Genomic DNA, 16,608 nt, shown 5'->3' with positions numbered 1-16,608 from the left:
TGAAGGTTCATTTCCAGATGTTTCATCACCCTACTAGGTAACATCTTCAGTGGGCCTCAGGCGAAGCACTGTTGAAAATTCCTGCTTTCTATTTATATGTTTGGGTTGGTGATGTCATTTCCAGTGGTGGTTATTTCCTGTTCCTTTTCTCAGGGGGTAGTAGATGGGGTCTAACCTGATGTGTTTGTTGATAGAGTTCCAGTTGGAATGCCATGCTTCTCGGAATTCTCGTGAGTGTCTTTGTTTATCTTGTCCTAGTCGAAGTGGTGTTGTTCCCCATCCATATGTAAGGATACTAGTGAGAGTGGGTCATTTTTTTTGTGGCTAGTTGGTGTTCATGTATCCTGGTGGCTAGTAAAAAAAAAGCCACCAAGATAAATGAACACCAACTAGCCACAAAAAGACATGATCCTCTCTCACTAGTATCCTTACATACGGATGAGGAAGGACACCACTTCGACTGGGACAACGCATCCATCCTAGGACAAGATAAACAAAGACACGCAGAAGAATTCCGAGAACTATGCCATTCCAACCGGAACTCTATTATCAAACACAGAGTTAGACCCCATCTACCACCTCCTGAGAAAAGGCACAGGAAGTGACTTCACCACAGGAAATAACATTACCAACCCAAAGAAATCCAAACATATAAATAGAAAGCAGGAATTTTCAGCAGTGCTTTGCCTGAGGCCCACTGAAGATGTTACCGAATAGGGTGACAAAACGTCTGTAAATGAACCTTCAAGCTCAGCGAGCAAACCTACATCCAGAAATTACTACTTTGTGTTCTTAATCATCTTATTAACCCTGACTTGGTATATTCAGAGAGTTGCAGCAACACTCAAAAGGCCCTTCCATTTCTCTACACTTCCCAGTATTCTTCCCTTGCCTTGGTTGGTCTCGCACATCTCAGAATAGAATTCTACATTTCACATCCTACCCACCTGATCAGTCCTCTGAAGATCTTCCTGCAAATTTCTGTATTTTTTTTTACTGCTCCTCCCCAAACCCTAACACAGGGACAATTTTCGAATCACCTTCAAACTTAATCATGCTCTCTACATCTAAACTATTGGTAAGTAATGCTGAAACCAAGGAATGTAATTCAGCTAAAATCAGTTAGGAATTTATATCATAACAATGCATTATAATGTGAAAGAACTGAAGAGCTTTTTAGAATATTGGTCAAGCATAAACAAAACTTTTATTTATAAATTGTTATGTCCAAATGACAAATTATGAAATCTAAAAGTAAATTAAGTAAATTTTAGATTATTTTATTTACTAATAATTAACTTGAAGCATTCATGTAAGGTTTTGCCACCAAAATAATGTTAATACTCCTGTTAATTGAGGAAAGAATATAACCCTTTCAGTTAATTCTCAAGATGTTTCCAATCATTCAAGTTGGTCGTTAAAAATATTACACAACTTTCAATGCTTCATAGTACTATCTTTCTCTCCGTTTACCAATCTAATTTGAAGAGTACCACATTCATTCATCCACACTTTATTTTTTTTTTAAAAAAGCATGTTTCTCATCATTTCTCCAGTGAATTTAACATCTTTTGTCTCCATCACTCTAGCTAGAACAATCCAAGTGGAAATGATTCATTAAGAGAACAGATTACTTCTGACCTCAGTCACAATTGCCTTTTCACGAATTTTGCACATTGTAGTAGTGTTCTGGATTTACTATATTTTTATTCCTATTTGATGTGATGCTAAGTTTTTTTATGATAACCGTGAATAACAAAAAATGAGATTTGAATGCATTTTTAATAAGCATTTTTAAAACAGGGAAAAAAAATTAGAGAGCATGAAAATAAAAACTGAAGTAAAGAGTAGGGAGAAAAACATGTTAATGATTTAATGATTTATGAACAGGGTTATAATGATTCTTGTGCTAAGATCAATCAACACGTAGAAAAGCTTCCTAGAAAGACAGTAGAGACAAGTTCTAGCAAATTCAAGAAACTAGACACATTACTTTTGGCTGCAGATAGGGGAACATAAAGAGACTTGTCAACTATATTTTGGTCAATGGACCATAATTATCCTTCTCGTGCATTCTTCAGCATTCTGCCATGTACTCAGACAAAAATAAATATCCTCCAGTCCATTCACTGCACAAGATAATGCATTGCATAACAGCATTTTAAACAAGAGTTGTCTTGAAACCAGATTTTTGAATTCTTCCATTATTCATTCAAATAGTTTTTACAAAGGATAAATTACTAATTACGGGCTTTCACTTTTTTTGTATTTTTAACATTTAATCAACATCTTCTACTTTTATTTAACTGTACAGTAGTTACTTTAATATGCAAACTATTAGAAGACCTTACCATTTGTAGAGATAAGTTGTTAATTAGTTAAGGTTATGGTTTTTCAAACCTTTAATCTCTGAGAACATGCTCTTTTTTTTTTTAAGAAGCTAAAAAAAATTAACATGGCACCGTTGAATTCACTAAAAAGACCTTTGTATCTATTAGATGAATTGAGGGACAAGACAGCATTACTACAAAGATAGCATAACTGGATGTATGGTCAAACCACCTATACAATGGTTTATCTCTTAGATGTCCATTTTGGGTGACTGAAATAGGTTAATGACACAAATTTTAGACTGAGAAGATAATGTATGTTTGCTGAGAAAAGTATTAAAACTAAATCAGATGGGGATCATTTTTCAGAAAATCAACTTCAATGACTTCCTTACAGAACCTTAAAAATTTAAAACAGGTTTTATCAAGATTTTTCCAAGATACAAAGCATTCTCAAAGTTGTGTTAAGCTTCCCTGTTATAAGCCCCTGAAATATTAAATTGATCATGAGCAAATTTTAAAAACAAGAGTAGTAGGTGATGGGGTTAGGGAGAAGACGTGAACATTTGCAACAAACACAGAATTTCTGTTTTTGTTTCTGTTTCTGTTTTCCAACATCCACAGTTCTTTTGGCTTTTTGTTAATAATGAATATTTGCATCTATTTCTACAAAACTGATCTCATCATTCTTCAGTTACATGTTTAAAGTCAATCTAGGGAATATTTACAATACAGATGATGGCATCTGGAATCTTTCTTCTAAACTTCTAATCATCTTCTAATCTTTCTTCTAATTAAATAAGTACCATCAACTATTTTGTCTGAAAAGTACCTAACACACAGAATCTGCATTCCTCAGCTATAAAACTAATTAAAATAGTTGTCAATGACTTTCCATTGTACACTCTCAAAGTATTCACCAATATATGCAATGATAAATTAACATCTTAGTTTTTTTAAAAAACAGAACATATCAATAAGCTCAAGACACGTAATGCACACACAAAGAAGGGTTTAAAAGCACTACGGATGAATTTCAAAGTGTAAAGCACTTGTGTATTGGGAAATCAATAAACTACTTATTTCTGCAAGGAATTGCATTATATACAAACAACTTATTGAAATGACTCATTGCTACAAAATATACAAAACCTTGAGATTAAATAATATGACTTACATGCTAGTGAATTTTAGTTTGATAGCAAGGCTACTTAATGAAAGTTAACAAGTATTTGAACTTCTTCCTGAACAGTGGAAAAATTTTAATGGGACTGAGAAAATGTAAACTGAATTGTTAGTTTATGCTAATTACATTCTTAGTATCCATGTTACATCCACAACTGGCTCCAAATAATTTTAATAGAAGATACTATATTAAGAATAACGTTGCTGAGGATATTTCGTAAGAAATAAATTATGAGGTTAGTTTCAGATGTAGTATGGATATTGAATCGAGAACAGGCAGATACTTAGAAAATTTGGTTTGAAAATATATAAACATACACTTAAGAACTGTTGGCATATGAAGCAAAGAAACTACAAATAGAAATCCTATACAGCAGCCAAATGTAAATACTCAGTATTTTCAGTCCAACGCGTGAAGTTGGTAAAGTTATAAATTACCATAAAAATGAATTTAGGACTGGGGTGAATCTTGCACTCTCTTGACCCTTCAGCAGCCATTTGGTGGCATTCCGATGTAATGTGTTGGTGATGCTTTGGACTTCATCCCAGCCTTAAATCTGATCATTCTTAACCATAAAGTCATATTCACATGTTCTGTCATTTATTAGTGAAATTATAGTCCTGTCTCATATACTGTAACCAGTAAACGTACAGCAAGATGCTTCATAATCCTGTTCAGTCCCATCATATAGTCTTTACTTGGGTTCATCAATTGTTCCCTTACTGAGGTCTGTCATCTTAGGATATTTAACTTTCTTGTGGTCCAGCTCATTCTGTGCCCATAATAGAAGTTTTAGCAGTTTGGCTAGCTTAGGTGTTGATTCACGATTCTCATAATCCAAAATTGCCTGATTCACCTCGCTCCAAACCTAGATTTAAAACAAAAAAGGGACTGTAGTCCATTAAATTCAACATTCAAATTCAGTTTCTATAAAAGACAAACACAGTTGGATACCAGAAGCTTTCTACTCAAGATCACATTTTACTGGAAACAGAAATTAGCACTTTCATACTAATTCATAAATAAAAGTGTTGAATTTTCTAATACACATTTGGTGGCAGAGGCTTGGTGGAAAAAAAGACATCCTGTTGAAGTGCTTTGTCTTGAACCCATCAGGAAACTTGCACAAATACCAATGTAAAAGGGAATAACATTTTATGCTGAAACAAAAATAGAAGTTGCTGGAGAAACTCAGTAGGTTTGGCAGCATCTGCGGAGAGAAAACAGAGTCAATATTGAGTTAAGTCACCCTTCTGTAGACTCTGCTTCTCCAGCTATTTCTTTCAGATTTCCAGCATTTGAACTTGTTTGCTTTATTTTCACACAGTATAAAATGTAAAAATAAAGTGATAATTGGTTGGAACATTGGTAGAGGAGCTGCCATGGAGAATTCAACAGAACGATGGTGACTGATAGTTAACTGCCAAACTTTGTTCAAATTTAAACTAAGCAAGTTGCCTCTGATTGGTCAAGGCATAGTCCTAAGGATTGAAACAGAATGGCAGTCACCTATTTTGTTAAGATTAACCAGATAGAATGTGTATACATGTTCTGTCAGTGAAGAGCAAAGTGCTGCATAATAATATATTGAGACTCCACTACTGGGAAATGGACCACATTACAAACCAGATTAAAAAGACAAAGTGGTTGTGAGTGTAATTCTTAGTACAGAGAATTATTTAGTAAATAATGTTCTAGAAACAGCATATGCTCAATTAAAGCTGGCCATAAAAAGCAGGACAGACCGAACCAATTACACCAAATTAGTCTACTCTCAATCACATTTGGAAAATGTCATTGAAGATGCCATCAAGCAGGTCTTGCACAACAATAATGTGCAAGATTTAATAGATTTTCACAAATGCAGTTTTCAATTAAATTATAGGTAATTATATGCAGAATCATATAGCTATACCAGTGTCCTATATGCAATGTGACAGTTTATGGCAAGTTTTACCAGACATTTTAATTGCATAGGAAAAAATCTGTACATTTAATATTTCCAACAATACATAATTAACCAATCTTTCTATTAAGAATATTTAATGGTGCAGTACTGAATTGAAGTTATTACCTTTTGCCTTTGCATCATATTAAGCAGATCCCCAAATGGCGATTCTTCTGGATTATCGAAAGCTAGTAGAGCAAGTGTGCGTTCCATCTCAGTCAGACATTCCCGACTCTCCTCTCCCTGCTCAGCAAGTTGGGTCTGGGCAAACTCCAAAGCTGCCTCTGTCTCACGCTGGCGAATCAACTCGATTAAATGTTGTTGCTGTAGAGAGCACATTTAATAATGTTAGGTTAACTAATCAACAATACAGCCAGTAATGTTATTGGTACACAGTTGTTCAGCAAGAACATTCTAGTTCCAGTAGGTTTCTTCTTTTAAAAATTAGTTTTCTGTTTTACTGCTAAAGATTACATTATACTGGACCAGAATTTACTGTCAAAATATAGTGGAGAGTCCAATGGTGTACTTATTATTTATAAGTAAATTGTAGAGGAACTTTAGATGAGAAGCAAATGCAGTTATATGTTAACGTCCAAAGATTGTTTCCTGACTTGTGCTCCACTGTTAGCTTTACAAAACTGGAAGTCTGCCACCTGCCTGAGTTTTGACATGCATTACATATCACGGGGTTGTTGTATTTGTGGTGTGGATATAAGCCATACCTGAAGCTGATGTTTATACTGTGAAATTTGCAGCAAGTACCCTTTCAGTAACATGATAATTGTTGACCACTAAAAATTTACTTATCTGAACACTACTTATTAGAAGTTTAAGTCACAGTCCTTCAAATTTTGAATTTCAAAAACATTTAAAAAACCCTAACGTGCCCCTTCATTCCTTCTTTCTGTCTCAATCCAGTCTTAAGTTTCCCTATTTATCCATTATTTTTAAAATCTCAACTTTGACATTTGAATATCCAATTTCTTTCTCAATCTTAATTTTTCAATTCTTAAATCTCATTGGGCAAGGAGATGTTCTGTTCTTTTCCCTATTCACTCCAGTCCTGGATTCTCCTTCTCCCATCACTGCATTGTCATCAGCTTGGTAAGCATAAAAACATTTTAAAATGAAGAGGTACAGGGGCAAGTCTAAAGCACTGCAATATACCTTGTTGCACCAGGACCTGGTCAATGGCATCCTGCTTAATTTCTAACAGTGGTCAGAGTCAAATCGGTCCCTTTTAAATCTTTCCCCTCTCACTTCAAACCAATGCTCTTTAGTTTTGGACACCCTTACCCTGGGGAAAAGACCATGGCAATTCACTTTATCTATTCCATTCACCATTTTGTAAACCTCAATAAGGTCACCCATCAGCCTCCGATTCTTCAGGGAAAAACCTTCCAGCCTATTCTTATATCTCAAATCTTCTAGTCTCAGTAACATTCTGTAAATCTCTTCAGCACCCTCTCCAGCTTAATAGCATCCTCCTTATAGCAACCAGGATTGTACACAATACTCTAAATGCAGCCTTAACAATGTCTTGGTACAACCATAACATGCTGTCTCAACTCCTGAACTCAATGCTCTGTCCAAGAAGTATGCCAAATGCCTTCATGCCACCACTATCTGCCCCGTTGGGTCTCTGTTTGACAACAGGACCCTACCATTAACTGTGCAAGTCCTGCTTTGGATTGTCTTACCAAAATGCAACCCCTCGCATTTACCTGAATTAAACTCTATCTGCCATTCCTCAGCTTACTGGCTCAGTTGATCAAGATCCCATTGTACTCTTGAGAAAACCTTCTTCACTGTCCAACACATCTCCAATTTTGATGTCATCTGCAAACTTACTAACCATGTCTCCTATATTCTCATTCAAAACGTTTTATATAAACGATGAACAACAGTGGACCCAGCACCAATCCTTGCGGCACAACACTGGTCACAGTGCTTCAGTCTGAACAACAACCCTCTATTACACTCTGTTTCCTATCGTCAAGCCAATTTTATATCTAATTGGCCAGATCTCCCTGGATCCCATGTGATCTAACTTTATTAACCAGTCTACCATGCATAACTTTGCTAAAAGCATTGCTAAAGTCCATGTAGACAATGTCTACCACTCTGCCTTCACCCATCTGCTCGGTCACCTCTTCAAAAAACTCAAATCAAATTTGACAGGCATGATTTCCCTTGCACAAAGCCATCCTGTCTAGCCCTAATCAGTCCTTGCCTTTCCAAATGTATGTAGATCCTGTCCCTCAGAATCCCCTTCAACAACTTAACCACCACTGATGCATGCCACCGGAAGATGAGGTAGAAATTTAAGGTTTTAAATATTAAATTGAAGTTAAAAACATTTTAGGTCACTGGAAAATATTAATTCATGCTGAAGTAACAAAATAACATTTTAACTGCAAACTGCTGGAGCAGGTTTTTTTAAGCATCAAAACGAAGAACAGTTGAAAACTATGCTTGAAAGATGGCCACTAAGAATGCAGATTTCATTTTTATCCAGATTACTTTTATTGCATAGTTTCATTTTAAATCATAAAAGCACTCTTGCTATGATAGTAGCAGATTGCATCAATAAATTGAAATTTAAAAACCTGAAAACCAGATCTTGCATGAATAAAGCATCAGGATTAACCTTTGTATCAAAATATCTAATCTAGAATGTGAACGGGCTCCCAGAAATACTTGCTGGAGACAGCTTGAAGACATTTCCTTTAGTGTTTTACAAAAAGTGCGAATTGTTACACACCTGGTACCGACTGTCTCTAAATACACAGTCTGAATCAGTTTTTAGTCACCTTCATTCTTGACCTTTTGTTTAAAAAAATCGGAGGGAAATAGCAGTTTCAATAAAATTCCTGAGGTCATTTCTTTGGGATGGCAAGGTGGCTCAGTGGTTAGCACCATGGATCTGGGTTTGACTCCACTCTTCAGTGACGGCCTACGTGGAGTTTGTGCACGTGTTTGTGTGGGTTTTCTCCAGGTGTTCCAGTTTCCTCCAGGTGTTCCAGTTTCCTCCCATATTCCAAAGACATGCAGGTTAGATGGATTGGCCATGCTCAATTGTCCAAAGTGTCCAAGTATGTGCAGACTAGGTGAGTTAGCCATAGTAGATGCAGGGTTACAGGGATAGACTTTGGAGGGTTAGTGTGGGCTCAATGGGCCTGCTTCCATATTTAGGCATTCTATGGATTCTATGATATGTGCCTTGAAAAAATATTATACCCACGTACACAAACCGAACAAATCCATTGTTATTTTTTAAATTCATTCACGGGGAGAGGGCATTGCTGACTAAGCAGCGTTTATTGCCCATCCCTAATTGCCCAGAGGACAGTTATGAGTCAATCACATTGCTGTGGGTCTGGAGTCACATGTAGGCCAGACCAGGTAAGGATGGCAGTGTGTTTCCCTAAAGGGCATTAGTGAACTAGATGGGTTTTTCCCAACAATTGGCAATGGATTTGTGGTCATCTTAATTCCAGATCCTTATTGAATTCAAATTACATGATCTGTCATGGTGAGATTTAAACTTGGGTCCCCAAAACATTATCAAGGTCTCTGGATTAACAGTCCAGTGATAATACCACTAGGTCAATGCCTATTGAAGGAACAGTCAAAGTCAAGACACAGAAACAGAAGATAAAAACAACAGAAGTTATGGAAATATTCAGGTTTGGGACCATCTGTGGAAAGAAACATTTCCCAATCCTACATAGCCTCAATCCACAACAGGGTTCTCTGAACCCCTACTCAATCAACCTCCAGAATGATCTCTGCCATTTCCTCAAATCATGATGTCAACAGAAACACTTTCCATTATCTAACCTCCAAAAGTTCAGAAGGCACATCTAATCCACTACTAGGTCAGATAACTGCCTCCTTCGCATTCTTCAACATCTTGTCATGCAAATATATTAATTGGTACCTCCATCCTTCTCAGCATCTTATTTTGATGAAACAAAAATGAAATACTACTTTCAATTTTGTAGTCATATAAATATTTGATCTGTAAAATAGTATTCTTCCAGTGGATTTTTGCACAAATTTAGAAAGTTAGTACAAACATTAAAACTCATGTCAAATTGCCACATGAAAAGTAAGACTTTTCTCTACTACATTCCAATGTGTCTTTAATGTCAATGTCTTAACATTGGCAACTACTTCATCAATTCATTCTTACAGCTTTTCTCAAGACGATTACTAGCAGTATGCAAGCATTTTTGACTGATGATCCAGAAGCACCAACAAATAGACTGCTCAGATTTGTTTTGAACCTGTTCAGACGCTAGAGGATTCCAATGGAGAAGGAGCAATAAAGTTATTCTTCTCCACAAATATTTACTATTAATGCACCATTAAATATCTACTGTAATTAAAAGAAAGTTTTACTGAAGATCAGGCAGATACGGTAATAATTAATTCTTCTTAATCGGATTTCAATGAAAAATAAAATGACAGTTTACCAATGCTACTGCCAACTATTCAGCAAACGTTTTACTGACCCACCTACATTCTATTTAAAGATTCTCTTCAACCAGTTACTTTTTTTAAAAAAATAGACTTGATCTTGATTTGGCTGAGACATGCAGACCAAAGGAAATTGTTCAATTTTCTGGTCAGAGCTAAATTTTATTGATGATGAATGAGTAGCAAAGTCAAGGGACTGAATGGCTTACTCGCAATCCTATCAGGCTAATCTTAATAGCCCAAGTCTATTTCATCTCTACACTCAGATTTCAGAATTGTTTTTCTAGCCAAGTGTACAGATCACTGATTAATCCCTTTTTTTGTTTACTTTCATGCAATTTGGATTCCATCCAGTAAGGTTAGACCACAAGACCACGGAGATTGTGACTAATCTGAAAATCCTCAAATCCATTTTCCTGTCTTTTCCCCACAACTTTTAATCCACTTATGGAGTAAAAACTTCTCAGCTTTGAACACACTTCACGACCCATCAACTACAGCCGTCTATGGGAAAGATTTCGCCAATTCATCATCCTGTAAGGAAGAATATTCCTCAATTCCGTTCTAACTAGGCAACCTTTTCTTTTGAGATGATACCCTCTGGTCCTAGACTCTCCCGCAAAGGAAAACAACCACTCCACATCAAGCCCCCTAGGAATGCAGAATTTTCAATAACGTCACCACTTATTCTTCTAAACTTCATTGAGTTCAGGCCCAAAATAGTCAACCTCTCCTTATAAAGCAATCCTTCTATACCAGGTGAACTTTCTCTGAACTGCTTCCAATGCCAATATAACATTCCTTAGATAGCAGATCCAAAACTGTTTGCAGTATTCCAGCCATTGTCAACTAGTGTCTTGCACAGATTTACCAAAACTTCCCTACTCCATTTTGTATAACGTGCAAACGTGCATTTATAAAGCACCAACACAGCAGAATATTCAAGGTCTGTGTAAAGATTTGTAGCTTGGGTACTGTTTGTCACAGTTGTTGGCATGTTTGCCAAGCTGAAAAGTTGATTTGCAGATGTTTTGTCCCTGTCTAGGTGACATCTTCAGTGCTTTGGAGCCTCCTGTGAAGTGCAGCTGTATTGCCTCTTATAGAATTTATTTGGTTCAATTCCTGCTGCTTCCGGTTGTCGGTTCCAGTTGTTCATTGTTGTGGCCAGTATATTGTGTTCAGGTCAATGTGCTTGTTGATGAAGTCTGTGGATGAGTGTCATACTTCTAAGCCAGGGAAACAGTCAGACAAAATGGTCTCAGGAAGACCAGGGTTATGATTATGGATGCACACAACAGACCACAGAGGTACAAACAAGAAATTGTGCGCCAAAATTGTTAATTTCAAAAACAACAAATCAGAAGTGGACCATGATAATCAAACAGGCTATCACCATAGGACAGAACAGAACTACATACAGAAAGAGAATGTCACTACAAGACAAAACGACTAAGCTAACCAACAAAGGAGAAGACAACACGACAGACACCTGGGTTAGAAACTTTTCTAAAGCTTACAGACACAAAAAAAGGCCATACTAGCCAAGGACTTCAACTACAATCACAAAGATGCAAAAACAACAGACTTCCTAGCTGCACTAGAATGTCCGCTCAGAACTAATGGAGTAATTGAAGAGATACAGCAAAGTCAGACAAACGAACAAAAAAAAGACAAACGAACAAAAAAAAGACAAACGAACAACCTCAACACCAAAGAGAGAGAGAAGCCCAAAAAACACTCAAAAATGACAAGAACATAATCATAGTACGAGCGGATTACGGCAGAATGACAGTTTAATGGACAAGATCAAGAAACATATTCAGACAAAGAAACTACTTGCAGATACTGACACCTACCTATATAGAGGGAGTGTGACCCCATGCCACAACTAACCAACAGAATAAACAACACACTACAGAACCTTTAAAAAAACAGACTAATAGCCAGGATTGACCTACAAAGAATGAAACCAGAAATCATCAACACTGCAAGATTTTACGGATTACTCTAAGCACACAAATCAGACATACCAGTTAGACCCATCATGACACTCCCAGGGGCGTCATCGCATAAACTGGCAAAAGAAATCCAGCAAAAATGAAAACATCTTATTAATGGATCCAAACACTCTATACAATCATCACAGGAATTCCTTGACAACATTATGAACATAAACATAGACAAGGACAAAGCATTGGTTTCATTTGATGTAACTGCACTGTTTGATTCAATTGGCAAAACTCTAGCCAGACAGACAATAGCCAACCTCTTGGACAAGCAGAACAGACAACACGACAGAGAACCTAACAACAAGGACGGCACGCTCAAACTACTAAAGCTGTGCTTGACGACACTCTTCCCATTCAACATCCAAATATACAAACAGATCAATGGAACACCTATGGGCTCACTCATCTCTGGGCTCATAGAAGAGGCAGTGATGCAAAGATTGGAACAAACAGCCCTACCACAAATCCAACCCAAACTCTGGATCAGATATGTAGATGACAATTTTGTTATCGTTAAGAGATCCAAAATCGAGAATACGCACTGGATTATCAACATCACACTCATAGGGATCAGATTTACGAGACAGGAGGAAACCAACAATCAACTTCATTCCTGGATGTAACGGTAGAAAGAATACAAAATGGTGAACGCACCACAAAAGTGTACAGAAAAGCCACACACACTGACCAGGTTCTGAATTACAACAGCAACCACCCAAACACATACAAGAGAAGCTGCATTCGGCCCCTGTTCAAAAGAGCTACAACAGGCTGCAGCACTCCCGGCCAACGAAAGGAAGAACAACACCTCTACAGAGTATTCACCAAGAACGGATATCCCCGCAACTTCATCCACAGATACCTAACAGACAAACAACACAATGAGGACATGCCACGACCTAACTCACTAGCTACGCTACCTTACATAAACAAACTCAGAATTTACAGCCAGACCTCTCCGAACAGCCCAGAAACAGACAGCCACACTCGGACAACTTTCACGGGCAAAAGACCCTTTACCTAATCATGTGCAGGACTAATGTAATTTAGGAGATTTCATGCAAAAACTGCATGAAACACGATATAGGGCAAACAGGCAGACAACTAGCAATCCGCATCCATGAACACCAACTAGTCACTAAACGCCATGACCAGCTGTCCCTCGTATTCATACACAGATGACAAGGACCACAAATTTGACTGAGACAACACAATGATCATAGGACAAGCTAAACAGAGGACAGTCAGAGAATTTCTAGAAGCAGGACACTCAGACATGGACTCCATCAACGAGCACCTTGACATAGACCCAATATACCAGCCACTACAATGAACAACTGGAACCAGCAACCAGAAGCAGCAGAAACAGAACCAAATAGATTCCAGAAGAGAGAGTACAGCAGTGCTTTACAGAAGGCTCCAAAGCACTGAAGATGTCACCTAGACAGGGAACAAAATGTCTGCAAATCAACTTCCTGGCTCGGCAAACATACCCACACAACCACAACAGCAGAATATTTACATCACTCTGGGCCAGCATTTATTGCCCATTCCCGATTGTCCTCAAGATGATATGGGTGAGCTGCTTTCATGAATGTTGCAGTTACTGGGTCTAGAAACACTGAAAACATATTTCCATTTCTTCAAGGTTGCTAAGTGAGAATGGCAACTGGCTCAGACGGGAACTTGCAGGAAGTGGCATCCCTATGTATCTGCTACTGTCATCTTTCTAGCTGGTAGTGGTCAATAATTTGGAAAATATTGTCTCAGAAGCATTGGTGAATTTCTGCAATACATTTTCAGGACAGTACACATTGCTGCTATTGCAGCATCAGTGGAGGAGGGAGTGAATATTTGTGGATGCGGTGCCAGTCAAGAAGGCTGATTTGTCTGGGATGGTGTCATACCTCTTGAGGTGTTGTTAGAGCTGCAATCATCCAGACAATTGGGGAATTCCGTATTCCATTACTCTCCTAACTTTTGCCTTGTAGATGGTGGACAGGTTTCGGTGAGTTATTTGATGCAGGATTCCCAGCCTTTTACTTGCTCTTTTCGCCAGAGAATACCTATGCCTCGTCCAATTCAATTTCTGGTCACTGGTGATGTTGATATTGGGACTTCAGTGATGGTGGTTCTATTGAATGTCGAGGACAATGGTTTAATTGTTAGACATTGTCATTTCTTGCCACTTGTTATTCATCACTCATCAGCCAAAACTATTTAGGTCTTACTGCATTTGGATACGGACTACTTCAATTGGTCACAAATGTTGTTGAACACTGTAGTCAAAAGTGAACATCTCCACTTCTGACCTTATGATGGAGGGAAGATAAAGTGACAAATCAACTGATGATGATGTAACATTGGACATTCTCCTGAGGAACCTCTGCAGTCATCTCCTGGAGCTGAAATGACTGACTTCCAACAATCATAACCGTCTTCCTTTGTTGTAGATATGATGCTATCCAGTACAGAGCTATCTCTTGTCCCTAATTCTTATTGGGTCAGCAAGTGTCACCTGATAGCACAGATTTTTTTTATTCACTCACAGGATGAGGGCGTCGCTGCTTAGTCCAGCATTTATTGCTCATCCTTAATTGCCCAGAAGGCAGTTAAGAACTAACCACATTGCTGTGGGTCTGGATTCACATCAGGTAAGACCAGGTAAGGATAGCAGATTTCCTTTCCTAACGGACATTAATGAACCATATGGATTTTTCCTGACAATCAACAATGGTTTCATGGTCATCATAAGACTCTAAAATCCAAATCGTTTTTATTGAATTCAAATTCTAATATCTGCCATGGTGGGATTTGAACCCAAGTCCCCAGAACATTAGTTGAGTTTCTGGATTAATAGTCTAGCGATAATATCACTAAGCCATCAACACCCGGTTGATGACCACCTTACTGATGTTCTCCCTCTTCTCCAGCTCCCATCCATCCCATCTAATGCTCTCCTCCAGCCCCAGCCTGTCCCGGTCTCATTTTCTTCCAGCTCCCACTCATCTCAAGTCTCTCTTTACATGCCTATGTCCTGTCAAAACTCTTTGATCACTGATTTCACTTGTTTCCATATCCATCATAACTCTTCGTCCAGTCACATTCTTATTCCTCTCATGGATGCCACACCTGTCCTGACACAAGAGTTCACATTTTCAGGAGAGATGATGAAATGTGACAGCAGTAGGAAGGGTTAACACAACTTGGTTTAGCACAATCTTAAAAATCCACTAATTTCAGCAAATAATGAAATGAAATTAATTTGTTCATCCACATAGCTTCAACTCAAATGCAGTTTCCTTTTTATATGTGCTGCCCTGCCAGTTTTAAAAGTAGGTGTTTAGTAACCGTGCCCTATGATAAATAACCCAACTTTCTTCATAAACCTGCAGGTCAGAAATCATGAAGCATGCATTGAGATTAAATCCATTTACTTCATCCAATGTATTTATGTGTTCACATGGATATGATGAGCTGTGTTCACTACGTATATATAACTTTTGTTAGTCTTTCTGGGCCATCCTGCTCCAGATTGAATCACAAGCTATCGAATGCTGCTCAGTAGGGAGCAATCCTAAACCTGGCTGTAATCCAATATTGGCAGCAAGTGCTCCACAGAACCCCCCCCCCCCCCGCACGAGAAAACCAGCCACAATGGAATTTTCCAACATCCCCACCCAATCACAACCTTTTAGCAGTGTCTCCTAGATTCTGTGGCAGTATCTAAGTCCTCGCATTCCACTCATACTCACTTCTAGATACACAACCCCTTCCCCCCACAACTTCAAACTTGATCAGCTAAGTTCACTGCTCCTCTAATGAAAACTTTCCTGTCTTCCACAGCCACTGCTCCTTCAATCAATGCTCTTTCCATTCTCGCACTGAGGATATGGGCCCAGGTATCACATTTTCCTGCTGAAGATAGAGTGAGAAGGATGAAACCGAAAAGTTTATCATGTCTACTATTATAAGAAACAGCATTTATGACTTTAAGTACTGTTGCAGTCTTTGGCCAGAAAATCTGCTTGGAGGAATTTGTACATAGAATTGTATGAATGTAGACAAAGGTTTGGGAGGCAATGAACACTTCCAAGAATTTGAGAAAAGGGGGTTGGCGATGGGGTGAATAGTTTACATGCATGAAGAAGTTAAACAGCGTCATAACTATACGTAAAAATAAATTTTATGATGCCTATTATGGTCTGAATTATGGCTGTATATATACACACAAGTCAAACTTTCAAATATGTGTTTTAAGCAATTGTTCATCAAATGCTACTTATAATTTATAAATAAATAGGACCTAGATTTTGACCCCACCAACACTCCCCTTTTTAACATCTGAATGTCAAGATTTCCCTACCTGTAAGTGGAAATAAAGATAACGATTTGTATCCAAAAGCTCTGGATGCAGACTATTGATTAGTGCAATCGCCTCTTGAATTTGTCCATTAAGTATCACCTCACGAATTTTAATACGTTCATCAAGGGTGTCCAAGTCAACACTGGGCTCAATCCCTGATTCCACTCTAAATTTTTCTGCTGCTTCCTTAAATCCTTCTGAAACAAATCATACATTAAATTATAATTGTATTAGCAGGTAAACCGTAAATTATCCTGGAAACTTCTCACAAAATATTTTAT

The 16,608-nt window shown here is 37.8% G+C and overlaps 1 protein-coding gene across 2 annotated transcripts in view; it reads right to left on the bottom strand.

The window, feature by feature from the left end:
* Positions 1 to 1,847: 1,847 nt before the first annotated feature.
* The window catches only part of LOC122560133 (glucose-induced degradation protein 8 homolog), a 42,767-nt gene continuing 28,006 nt past the window's right edge, over positions 1,848 to 16,608 (bottom strand). Inside the window, exons 3-5 of one of the 2 annotated variants that reach the window (XM_043710416.1) lie at positions 16,328 to 16,521; positions 5,591 to 5,788; positions 1,848 to 4,384 (exon numbers count right to left, since the gene is read on the bottom strand). In XM_043710416.1, coding sequence (XP_043566351.1) covers positions 4,211 to 4,384; positions 5,591 to 5,788; positions 16,328 to 16,521 — 566 coding nt within the window. In that variant the 3' untranslated portion in view covers positions 1,848 to 4,210. Of the gene's footprint in view, positions 4,385 to 5,590; positions 5,789 to 16,327; positions 16,525 to 16,608 lie in introns of both variants that reach the window. The other variant, XM_043710415.1, reaches the window with a different exon arrangement.

The sequence above is a fragment of the Chiloscyllium plagiosum genome, chromosome 20 (genome assembly GCF_004010195.1).
Source record: "Chiloscyllium plagiosum isolate BGI_BamShark_2017 chromosome 20, ASM401019v2, whole genome shotgun sequence".
Classification (NCBI taxonomy): Eukaryota; Metazoa; Chordata; class Chondrichthyes; order Orectolobiformes; family Hemiscylliidae; genus Chiloscyllium; species Chiloscyllium plagiosum.
Note: the sequence above shows the minus strand (reverse complement) of the source record. Positions and strands in the feature narration are given on the sequence as shown.